General features: G+C 35.4%; 1 protein-coding gene across 3 annotated transcripts in view; it reads right to left on the bottom strand.

Moving 5' to 3' along the window:
* Positions 1-13,022, bottom strand: part of WDR47 (WD repeat domain 47) — a 56,614-nt gene that overhangs the window by 20,931 nt on the left and 22,661 nt on the right. For all 3 annotated transcript variants that reach the window (XM_089918620.1, XM_022584171.2, XM_089918616.1), the window contains exons 4-6: positions 11,835-11,919; positions 9,436-10,238; positions 4,872-4,995 (exon numbers count right to left, since the gene is read on the bottom strand). In XM_089918620.1, coding sequence (XP_089774746.1) covers positions 4,872-4,995; positions 9,436-10,238; positions 11,835-11,919 — 1,012 coding nt within the window. The remainder of the gene's footprint in view (positions 1-4,871; positions 4,996-9,435; positions 10,239-11,834; positions 11,920-13,022) is intronic.

Below are 13,022 nucleotides of genomic sequence, written 5' to 3'. Positions count from 1 at the left end.
ACGTGAACTGGAACAAATCAGTCATCTCTAAACTTGGCCAACACTGATAATAAGCTTATCTAAGAGTCTTGTACCACTAACTAAAGCTAAAACTGTCTCCCTTTTCCAGAAAATAGTAACAGTCCCCCTTTACTTCATAACTTATAGCAATAACTCTGAGACAAAATTATCTGTATGTCCTTTAAAAAAATTTTTGTGGTAAGATACAAATATTGTAATTTTAACCATTTTTCAGTGTACAATTCAGTGGCATTAGATTCATAGTGTTGTACAACCATCACTATTATCTATTTCCAAAAATTTTCATCACCCCAAACAGAAATTCCATAACCATTAAGCAATAACTCCTCACTTCCCTCTCCCCCAACCCCTGCTAACTTCTACTTTCTGTCTCTATAAATTTGCCTATCCTAGATATTTCATATAAATGGAATCATACAATATTTGTCCTTTTGTGTCTGGCTTATTTCACTTAACACGATGTTTTAGAGGTTCATCCAAGTTGTAGCATACCATTCCTTTTTATGGCTGAATAATATCCCATTGTATCAATATATCACTTTTGTTTATCCATTAACCTGTGGATGGACATGGGTTATTTCTACCTTTTGGCCACTATAAATAATGCTGCTATGAACATGGATGTACAGATATCTGTTTGAGTCCTTGCTTTCAATGCCTTTGGGTATATACCTAGAAGTGAAATGACTGGGTCATACAGTAATTCTATATTTAGCTTTTTGAGGTACCATGAAACCACAGTGACAGCACCATTTTACATACCAACCAGCAATGTGTGAGGGCTCAAATTTCTCTATTTCTTCATCAACACGTGTTATTTTCCATTGCTTTGATTTTAGCCATTTTAGTAGTTGTGAAGTTATATTTCATTGTGGTTTTGATTTACGTTTCCCTAATGACAAGTGATGTTAAGCATCTTCTTCATGTACTCATTGGCCATTTATAGACATTTAGCCAATTTGCAGAAATGTCTATTCAAGTCCTTTTTTAGACTGGGTTTTTTTGTTGTTGAGTTGTAGTAGTTCTTTACATATTCTAGATATTAAACTCTTGCCAGATAAATGATTTGCAAATATTTTTCCCATTCTGTAGGCTGTCCTTTCACTTTCTTGATAATGTCCTTTGATGTACAAAAGGTTTTTTTAAAAATTATTTATTTATTTATTTTGGCTGCCCTGGGTCTTAGTTGTGGCATGTGGGATCTTTTAATTGCAGCATGCGGGCTCTTAGTTACAGCATGCAGACTTCTTAGTTGTGGCATATGTGTGGGACCTAGTTCCCCGACCAGGGATCAAACCCGGGCCCCCTGCATTGGGAGCATGGAGTCTTACCCACTGGACCACCAGGGAAATCCAAAAGTTTTTAATTTTGATAAAGTCCAATTTATCAATTTTTACATTTGTTGCTTAAGCTTTGGTATCATACGTAAGAACACATTACAAAATCTAATGTTATGAAGATTTATCCCTTTGTTTTCTTCTAAGAGTTTTATACTTTTAGGTCCTATACTTAAGTTGTTGATCTATTTTTAGTTAATTTTTATATATGTTGTGAGGTCCAACTTCATTCTTTTGCATGTGGAAATCCAGTTGACCTAGCATCATCTGTTGAAAAGACTATTTTTTCCCCCACTGAATGGACTTGGCACCCTTGCCAATAATCAGTTGGTCACAGATATACAGAATTATTTCTGGTCTCTCAATTTATTCTATTGGTCTATATGCCTATCCTTATACAAGTACCACACAGTTTGGATTACTGTAGCTTTGTAGTAAGTTTTGAAATTATGAAGTGTGACTCCTACAACTTTGTTCTTCCTTTTTTAAAATTGTTTTGGCTATTCAAGGTCCCTTGCAATTCCATATGAATTTGAGTATTGGCTTTTCCATTACTGCAAAAGAGGTGGTGGAATTTTTATAGGAATTGCATGGAATCTGTAAATAATACTGGAGTAGTACTGACATCTTAACAGTATTAAATCTTCCGATCCATTAGCACAGAATGTCTTCAATTATTTAGATCTTCTTTAACTTCTTTCAGCAATGTTTTGTAGATTTTAGCATACAAGTCTTTCAACTCCTTAATTTATTCCCAGATATTTTATCCTTTTATATGCCGTTGTAAATGAAATCGCTTTCTTTTTTTTTTTTTTTTTTTTTTTTGCGGTACACGGGCCTCTCACTGTTGTGGCCTCTCCCATTGCGGAGCACAGCTCTGGACGCGCAGGCTCAGTGGCCATGGCTCACGGGCCCAGCTGCTCCGCGGCATGTGGGATCTTCCCATACCGGGGCACGAACCTGTGTCCCCAGCATTGGCAGGCAGACTCTCAACCACTGTGCCACCAGGGAAGCCCTGAAATCGCTTTCTTAATTTCCTTTTCTGATTGTTCATTGTTAGTGTATAGAAACAGCTGATTTTTATGTGTTGATCTTGTACCCTGCAACTCTGTTGAACCTGTTTATAAGCTCTAGTAGCTGTCTTGTGAATTATTCATGATTATACATATAATATTCACGTCATCTGTGAAGAGAGATAGCTTTACTTCTTCCTTTCCAATTTATTTCTTTTTCTGGTCTAACTGCTCTGGCTAGAACTTCTAATAAATGTTGAATAGCAGCGGTGAAAGCAGGCATCCTTATCTTTGTTCCTGACCTTAGGGAGAAAGCTTTTACTCATTAACTATTGAGTATGATGTTAGGTTGGGTTTTACATAAATGATCTTCACCATGCTGAGGAAGTTCCATTCTATTCTTAGTTCTCTGAGAGCTTTTATCAGCAAAGTGTTTGATTTTCTCAAATGTCTTTTCTGCATCAATGGAGATGATTGCATGTTGTTTCTTTTTTTCCTTCATTCTATTAATGTGATGTATATTAAACTGATTGATTGTTTTTTTATGTTGAACCACCTTGCATCCTGCAATCAATCCACTTGGTCAGAATGCATAATCCTTTCAATATGCTGATGGATTTGGTTTACCAGTATTTTGTTGATTTTTGCTTCTATGTTTATAAGAGGTATTGGTCTGTAGTTTTCTTTTCTTGTAATATTTTCACTTGATTTTGCTATCAGGGTAATGCTGGCCTCACAGAATGAGTTAGGAAGTGTTTCCTCCTCATATTTTTTGGAAAATTTTGAGGATTGTTAACGCTTCCTAAATGTTTGTAGAATTCACCAGTAAAGCCATCTGATCCCAGTCTTTTCTTTGTTGAGAAGTTTTTTGATTACTGATTCAATCTCTTTACTCATTATAGATCTGTTGAGATTTTCTATTTCTTTCTGAGTCAGTTTAGTAATTTGTGTTTCTAAGGAATTTGTCCATTTCATCTAAGTTATTTAATTTGTTGGCTTACAACTGGTCACAGTATTCTCTTATAATCTTTTCATTATTGTAAGGTTGATAGTTTTATTTTTGATTTTAGTTATTTGTGTTTTCTTTTTCTTTGTCAGTCTAGCTAAGGGCTTGTCAATTTTATTGATCTTTTAAAAGAACCAACTTTTGGTTTTGTTGATTCCCTCTGTTGTTTTCCTTTTCTCTATTTTATTTCTCTCTCTTCTAATCTTTATTATTTCCTTCCTTCCGCTAGCTTTGGGTCTAGCTTGCTCTTCCTTTTCCTAGCTCTTCAAGGCATAAAATTAGGTTATTGATTTGAGATCTTTCTTCTTTATTAATGTAAGCATTTGCAGCTATAAATTTCTCCCTGAGCACTGCTTTTGCTGCATTCCATAATTTTGTTGTATATTTGGTATGTTGTACTCATTTTCATTAGTCTCTAAGTATTTTCTAATTTCCCTTGTGATTTCTTCTTTGATCCAGTGGTTGTTTAAGAGTGTGTTGATTAATTTTTACAAATTTTGGATTTAAAAATTTTCCTTCTGTTATCAATTTCTAGCTTCATTCCACTGTGGTCAGAGGAGATACTTTACATGATTTCAGATCTTTTAAAAGTTATTGAGATTTGTTTTGCGTCCTAACACATGGTCTATCCTGAAGAACACTGCACGTGCACTGGAGAAGAATGTGTATTCTACTATTGTTGAGTGTTCTATAGATGTCTATTATGTCCAGTTGGTTTACAGTGTTGTTCAAGTCCTCTATATCCTTACTGATCTTCTGTTAAATGTTCTATCCATTACTGCAAGTGGGGTATTGATGTCTCCAACTACTATTGCAGAACTGTCTATTTCTCCCTTCAGCTCTGCCAACGTTTGCCTCATATATTTCGGGATTCTGTTGTTTTGTGCATATCCATATGTACTTTTAAGAAAAATTTTTCTACTTCATTCTAAATATTTAGTCAAAACCAAAAAAACTTATTCAACTTATTAAACCTACCTACTCACCCCTTATAAGTGGGGATAATATATATAAGATAAAATTTACACCCTATTTCACAGTACAATTTCCTTCCCAAAGCACCACAGAAAAATAATCTGGAACTCTAAAGGCTTAGATAAAGTATTATTCTATATTATAAATGTCATAATTTCTTGCTCATTAAATCTAATTAGCAAAATACAGAGCATATATCTTAAAAATATAAGCTGTCCACATTTAATGCAAGTTCAATTACATGAGTGCTCAAACATGTAGGAGCAATGTCAACTGTGATATTTTAAATTGTTAATAAATTCATCCATTAAAAATGCTCCAAAATATACAGTGATAACTAAAAATACTATAAATTCTTAAGGAAGAGGGGAGAAAATGATCTAATAAATAAGAAAATCTAGATATTCTCTCTTCTACTCTCAAATATCAGACAATTCTTTTTAAATTCTATCCAAGCAAATAGTATTACTTCTTACAAAGAGAATAACTCTAAAAGACTCGAGGTGTAGTAAATATTACCTCATTTTTTTCTTGCTTAGCTGGTCCTGAATTCTGTGCTCCATTTGCAGGCTCTTTTTCTGAAACTGAACTCTGGCCCAGGATTTCACTGCTGATAGGCCGCTGTGCCTCAACAGGTGTATCACTTCAGGGCAAAAAAACAAAAAGGAAGAGGTAGGGGTAAAGAAAAACATATTGTAGTTAGAGAAATTTTAATTTAAAAAGTGAATATTTAGCCTAAGTGTTTATCAAATGCACAAAAACAGATTTTTAAATTTTACTTTCTTCTCTTTTTTTTTTTTTTTTTTGCAGTATGTGGGCCTCTCACTGCTGTGGCCTCTCCTGCTGCAAAGCACAGGCTCTGGACGCGCAGGCCCAGCAGCCATGGCCCACGGGCCCAGCCACTCCGCAGCATGTGGGATCCTCCCGGACCGGAGCACGAACCCGCGTCCCCCTGCATCGGCAAGCAGACTCTCAACCACTGCGCCACCAAGGAAGCCCACTTTCTTAAGTACACTATGTAAGGGATTTTTAAAAATAGAATGTGCTTATAATGGAAGAGCACTGGATTATTAAGCAAGGACGGTAGGGGCTCCCATCTAAAATAATGTGTGTGACCTTGGGAAAATCACTCACATTCTCTGTGGCTCAGCTTCACCTACGAATTAATAGGTTAGATGACCTAAGGTCTACACTCTCTTAAAGAACTCTTAATCTGTTATTTTGTTATCCAAACATCAATTTTCTTTCCTCTAATATATTTCAATAAAATTTTAAGAATAGTTGAGATTTTATTAAAAGGCTTTCTTTGATTTATTTGCACTTAACACAAAAGCTAAACATACCTCTTTCAAATTAAAAAAAATTTTATACTAATTAATTTATTTATTTAAAATTTATTTTATTTTTGGCTGTACTGAGTCTTTGTTGCTGCGCGCAGGCTTTCTCTAGTTGCGGCGAGCGGGGGCTGCTCTTCATTGCAGTGTGTGGGCTTCTCATTGCAGTGGCTTCTCTTGTTGCAGAGCACAGGCTCTAGGCGCGCAGTCTTCAGTAGTTGTGGCACACGGGCTCAGTAGTTGTGGCTCATAGGCTCTAGAGCTCAGGCTCAGTAGTTGTGGCGCACTGGCTTAGTTGCTCCACAGCATGTGGGATCTTCCCGTACCAGGGCTTCAACCGTGTCCCCTACATTGGCAGGCGGATTCTTAACCACTGCACCAGGGGAAGTCCTCAAATATTTTTAATGTATACTAATTAGTAAGCTTGATGTCTTATGTCAGGTTGTTCCTAACAGTCTTCTAAAATACTAGCAATTTCTACTTTTCATAGTTATGCTGTTCAAAGTTTTTAATAACTAAGATTATCCAAAGATGACAAATACCACATTCACATGGATTACCTATCAGTAAAAGGCACCATAGGAACAAGGACAAAAGTAAAGTGATTTTTGTCTTCAATGAATTTGATTAGGAGATGACTTCCTAATGGCCTCTCCAGGCAGAAGTATGTAAGACATATCAAAATATAGGTCTAGGGTTTAGGAAAGCAGAGCTAGACAGTCATCTTCACAAAGGCACCATTAGTTAGGAGCCTAGTAGTCTTAAGTACCTAAACATACACACACACACATGCACCCTGAGGAGGAAGTAGAAAGACCTGGGAAGAGTTTTCAGCTATCAGACTGTGCTGTAAGCTGCTAATGACCATAGGAAGCCCCATTTTAGTCCATAAATTGAATTTGTAAGAGTTATTAACTGTATAGAGATAGAATAAAACAACCTTTATAAAGTAACATTTGATTTAATTTTGCAATTTATACAGCACTTCCACATGCATTATCTCACTTAACTTGCACAATAACCTGTAAAATAGGTTAAAACTCCCATTTCACACATGAAGAAACAGACTCAAAAAAGTCATTTTCCCAAAAATACACAGTAAATAAATCTAGAACTTGAATCCAGGTCTTCAGACTCCAAATCCAATGCTGGCACATGTAAGAGAATAGATCTTTTTCCTGCCATTTAATTTTGAGACCATTATATTGTATAGTCACAGCCTGTGTATTTCAACTGATTTTTATTCCTTTTTAATTTTGAGTTGGTTTCTGTTCGAGTGAAAAGATATCCTTCAAAATACCACACACTCTTTTATAAACTTTTCTTCTGTGTTTTACCTTCTTCTTCACCATAGGAACTCAATCATATCCTGGGGATGCAGCACAGTGCTAGCACAGAGAAGACAATCAAATATTTTTAAATGAATACTGACTTCAAATTACCACAAGCACGAGTTTCTTTATGCTGCATTTTAACATAACTGATCTGAGCTTTCCAATATTTTTTAATTACACCTAAAATATCCTTTAAAACCAGGTAAACTTTTTTCCAAAGTAAATTTTTATACTTTATCCACAGCACAATAGCTCTCCCATAGTATGTTATTAGTAGCCCTTTTGACACACTGTACTTTCCAAGGGTATGGACCCTGAACAGGGGAAATTTATATTTATTAAGCACTAAGCACATGTTTACCACTCTGCAAGTCAACACTCTATTTTATAGAGGAGGTCATTGAGGCTCAGAGAGTAACCATCCCAAGATCACACAGCTAGAAAATGGCAAGGCTACAGTTCAAACCCAAGTCTGACCATGTTCTATTCATTGTTCTACACTGCTTTGTCCCATAAGTTTTCCAATTTCAGAGACATGACAGATGTTTTCTGGGTTATTACTACTGCTCAGCTAAAAACACATATATTACTTACCTTTTGACATGTCACGTTTTACCCCACTGCTTATTCTATAATTGTCTAATAACTTATATTCCACTTCTTTCCATCTTTATTCAGTCATTCCTCAATTTATAGTACTTTCTTTACATAGGGAATAGCACATGTAGAGTCAAATTTGGCTGGATTTTTGTGTGTCTTTTTTCTTTATAAAGACAATCCCACTGGTGCACAATTCAAAACGTGCTATTCATTATATCAACCAAGAATATCCTATCATCTCATGTACTCAGAAGAATATCAGCAGTTCCCCCAGAATTGAAGCCCAGCATCCCAGACAATGAGAATTTTCTCTAAGGGGATCAGAAAGTCCAAGAAAACTTTAAGATAGTCTCTACCAATGCTCAAGATTCTCTATTCCTTTATGATTTAGATAATAGGATGCTCTTATATTAAATTATATTCATTCGTTTTTATCACTAGATATCATCTTTATCTTTCAAATATAAAATACAGAGCAATAAGATGCCTTAGGAAGTCACCCTAGGCTTTGGGAAGTCCCTCACTTAACTGATCCTAGAATCCTCTCCTCTCTTTAAAGAACATTAAAGAAAATCACACCCACCCACCCCAACAATCTCACAGCAACTTAACAGAAAATGCTTCCATAAATATTTATCCTGTAATTCTTGTGCCTTAACCCTTAACTAAAGATCTCCTCCTGTTTTAATTAGAAATAGAAATTCCAAGTCCAGTGCTTCTTCTTCAATAAAGAATGCCTCCAACTATCCTATATGAATAGTAAAAGGTTTAGGTTTAGTTTTTGTGCTTTTAATAAACTTACTGCAGTCGATAGTAATACTTCATAGCATCAACTCTGAGTATAGGAAACCAGGATGTGTTCCCAGTAGGTTTCCTGGAAAATGGAGGCAGGAAGTTTCCTAAGCCTTGAAATAAAGAACTGCTAATCAGGAAATTATTATTTCAAGCCAGGTTTGAAGGAAAAAGTGGTAGTTTTAATACTTAATTTTCTCATGTATGTATATAAAGAATTACTAAAAAAAGATAAGTGGAAATAATCAGAGATTTTTATACATACATGTTCAATACAGTAATATTTACAGGAAACAGTCTACTCTTACAATAAGAAACTAGGTAAAATTATGATCCAGTCATACAATGGAATACTGCACACACCATTAATCACTGACCTCAATAAATGTTTAAAAATATGGGAGGGGCTTCCCTGGTGGCACAGTGGTTGAGAGTCCGCCTGCTGATGCAGGGGACACAGGTTCGTGCCCCGGTCCGGGAAGATCCCACATGCCGTGGAGCAGCTGGGCCCGTAAGCCATGGCCGCTGACCCTGCGGTTCCGGAGCCTGTGCTCCACAACGGGAGAGGCCACAACAGTGAGAGGCCCGCATACCACAAAAAAAGAAAAATATATGGGGAAAAGTCATGATTTATCAAGTGAAAAAAGCAAATTATATGAAAATATATATAACATCTTCTCAATTTTTAAAAATGTATTCATAGGAAAAATGTTGGTTATCTAAGTGCAAGATTGTGTGGGATTTTAATTCTCTTATTGATACCCTTCCATATTTTCCAAAATTTCTTCAATGCACATGTACTGCCTTTATAACCAGCAAAATGATAATACGGGATACAAAAATAAAGGTTTTCCCTGATAACTGTAATTATCAAAATTTTTAAAACGCCTTATAAATAAAGTTTTAAAGACTAACTTTCAACTAAATGGACTTGAACATTTAGAAAACACACACACACACACACCCCAATTAGATTATCTCACACTTGTGGAGATCTCCCAATTTTCATGAGCAAATACTTACCGTTCAGGGGATTCTTCATAAATACTGTGACATTCTGTATTCTCAAGCATGAGACTTCTACTGAGGTTTTGTACCCCTGGATAATGGAAGTTAGCAAAGGAGTGTGACATTGGAGAAGTTTTGTTCCCAAGGTCTGAAATTCTCTTATCATGACTGGTTAGTCCACAAGTGAGGCCATCTAAAGCAGGATTCAGAGAGCGAGTCATATAGGCATCAGCTGATTGAGGCCTTCTCATTGGAGATGATGGATAGGGAGAAAGTTTGCTGATAAGAGGAGTCAAAAGATCAGCATATGCAGCTTTTGTGGGTTTCAGAAGTTTGTCAACATGAATATTAAGCATTTTCTGTTCAAAAGCACAAGAGAAGACCGAAGATGGGAGATTCTGAAGCCATGACAATAAACTCAGATCCAAATCATCACAACCATTACCACATAAGAGGTCGATACCAAGTAGTACTTCACTTTCTGTAATTTCTTCTCCAGTTGCTTTACTTTGACAAAATTCTACACAGCATTCATAAAGTAGGCCCTTCATTACAAGCTGAAATAAACGATTATTACTTGCTTTAAAACCAGCCTCACTTAGCTTCCTATCAGCAGGGATGAATTCTGCAACCATGACACAAGCCTCTTCAAAACAGTGAACTCTTGCAGTGCTGGGATTCCAGTCCTTAAATTCAGCATGATTGGTCAGACGAGGCAAAGTCAAAAGCAAACAGAGCTTGCTGTAATCATCTTTAGAAGGACAGTACTCTTCTAGGGCATGTAAACATTGCACAGCTTCTTGCATGGTAAATTCCAGCTGTAAGAAAAACATAAGTGATTGCTATAAAGAGAGATGCTATGAGATATGAAAACAATGAGAGTATTTTATTCAAATATAAAGACACTTTACAAACTTTCACAAACTGTTCAATTGCAAAAGGATAAACTCATGTCACAGAATACTCATATAATTGTGGGCTATTTAACAAGTTTCAAGTCAGGAACCAAAATGTTTTTTACTCCTAAAATAAAGATTTTAAAATTTGGTTATTAGCACATTAAACTTTTACCTATAAAAAAAGTGTTGTAATTCAGACTTAATACTATCATTTTCAAATGTATAATTTTTTAAGAGTAAGGATAATTAAGTTTTCTAGCAATGAAACTGAAGCATGCCAAAATTCAATTATTTATTGTAGCTTGCTATCACTCCAGCTTACTCAAAAAGCAAAAGAGCCATTCTCAAACTTACCTTAGGACAAATGTGTGTGGGGAAAGAAAGCAAATCAAGAAAGGGAACACCTACAGTTCATTTCTACAAAAACAGTGCAGAGACAGAACAAAAGGAAGCTTAGCTGAAAAACAAATTACAATAATTTGTATAGTGAATATTATCTTAGTATCATAAGCTTTTGATGATGTAAGGAACCTTAGAGCTTGCATAGCACAGCTTCTATATCTTACCTGTGGGAAAAGTTAGGGTGCAGATTTAACCTAAGTAATTCAGTTGGTTAGTGACGAAGACAGAATAAAAATTCTTATTGACTAATATTCCAGTGTTCTTTCCACTTTTTTCTTTTTTTTGGCCACAACATGCAGCACGCAGAATCTTAGTTCCCTGACCAGGGATCAAACCCGTGACCCCTGCAGTGGAAGCATGGAGTCTTAACCACTGGACTACCAGGGAAGTCCTTCTTTCCACTTTTAAACATTATTATCTGCAAACATTTCTCTATTATTTCAATGATTACTTACTGGCACTTAATAAAAGTTTCTTTGGTTTTGGATGCGACAATACTAATATTAAAACTTTAAAAGTATCTCTCTAATCAAAAAGAATTTAATATCATTAAATCTAAATTGTTATTAAAAATACACATTGTATTAAAAAAACACCTTTGGGGAATTCCCTGGCTGTCCAGTGGTTAGGGCTCTGTGCTTTCACTGCTGAGGGCCCGGGTTCAATCCCTGGTCAGGGAACTAAGATTCTACAAGCTGCACTGCGCAGCCAAAAAAAAAAAAAAAAGAGTTAAAAAACATACCTCTGGGTCAAAGAAAGTACTGAAAAGACAGAAAGAGGAAGTAAACATAATCCACTTCTGGGATAAGAAAAGAAGTAATGATGTAGAGTCATCAAGTCAAACATCTTTTGCTATCTATATCACCTTAAACAAGAGGGGAGCACACACTCTCCAACCAGACAGCCACTCATTTATCATCTTTGCCTAAATCACACAACAAATTCAGAAGCACTACAGACTGAAAGTACTACATCTGCAAAAGAGCAGATCTTGCCCCACACCCGCTCATAAAAACTTTGAAAACTCATGATACTAATCTTTTGCTTTAGTGAATAGAATACTTATGACTGAAACAAGACTGTGGCGCAAACCTTTAGGAATAAAAATCTTACATGCTGGGGCTCATCTTCTGCTGACATTGCGTTGTTAACACATAAAGCTTCTAAAAACTTCTGCTTCAGGATAATATAACGAAACCTGTGAAAAATAAAATATGAAACATTAAAATGATTAAAATCTGAATTATAGCAATGTCGAGGACAAGAAATGAAATTCAAGTTCCTAAAGCAAAACAGGCCAAGTTTTTCTTATAGGACTAATTATTTCTTTAAAAAAAGACTTTAAAAAATTAATTTCCCAATGTCTCATAAGTCAAATGTACTTATAAGTTACTGTAAGTACCTTTGCTTTCAGAAAATTCTTTAATTATTTTACAAAGCTGATCACACTGAAGCCATAATTAAAATAATTTCAGTAGCAAGTAATCACAATTTAATACTCAAAGGAAGGATTTCTATTTGCAATATTAATTCTAAGCAATCAAGTTTTCATGGAAGATGTCAAATGTCACCTAATATGAAATCAAAATCCTTTATATTACAAATATTTTATTTCCCAAAATATGTCCTCTTTTCTTTTCAAACATGAGAAAGGTCTAATAAAAATAGAGCTGAAAGGATAGGAAGGAATGAACAACATTGCTAAAAAACCATAAGATAACTGTAGACTAAAACTTTTTAAAAGGGATTTTTCAGAGAGGGGAAGGGAGTGTCTATGTGACTTCTCTATGAATCAAAACATGTTGAATGCCTTAAGCACTTTAAAGAAAAGTGTTTCTAAGGGCTGAAAGAAAATAATAATGAACTTCACAGTCATTCTTTCAACCACTGTTGTAACAGCAAATATGTGTCCAATAAAACAAAATCCCTGCCTTCAGGAAGAGGGTCATCTAATGGAAGCAACCCAAGTACCCATCAACAGATGATTGGATTAAGTAGCTGTGGTGCATTGCATGCATGTGTACACACATACATACACAATGAACTATTACTCAGCCATAAAAAAGAACAAAATAATGCAATTTGCAGCAGCATGGATGGACTTAGAGATTGTCATACCGAGTGAAGTAAGTCAGACAGGAAAGGACAAATATCATATGATATCACTTATATGTGGAATCTAAAAAGTGGTACAAATGAACTTATTTACAAAATAGAAATAGAGTTACAGATGTGGAAAACAAAATTATGGTTAACGGGGGGAAGGGGAGGAGGGATAAATTGGGAGATTGGGATTGACAT

The sequence above is a fragment of the Delphinapterus leucas genome, chromosome 1 (genome assembly GCF_059928025.1).
Source record: "Delphinapterus leucas isolate spDelLeu-1000000601 "Yukka" chromosome 1, BTC_Dleu_Yukka2, whole genome shotgun sequence".
NCBI classification, from domain to species: Eukaryota; Metazoa; Chordata; class Mammalia; order Artiodactyla; family Monodontidae; genus Delphinapterus; species Delphinapterus leucas.
Note: the sequence above shows the minus strand (reverse complement) of the source record. Positions and strands in the feature narration are given on the sequence as shown.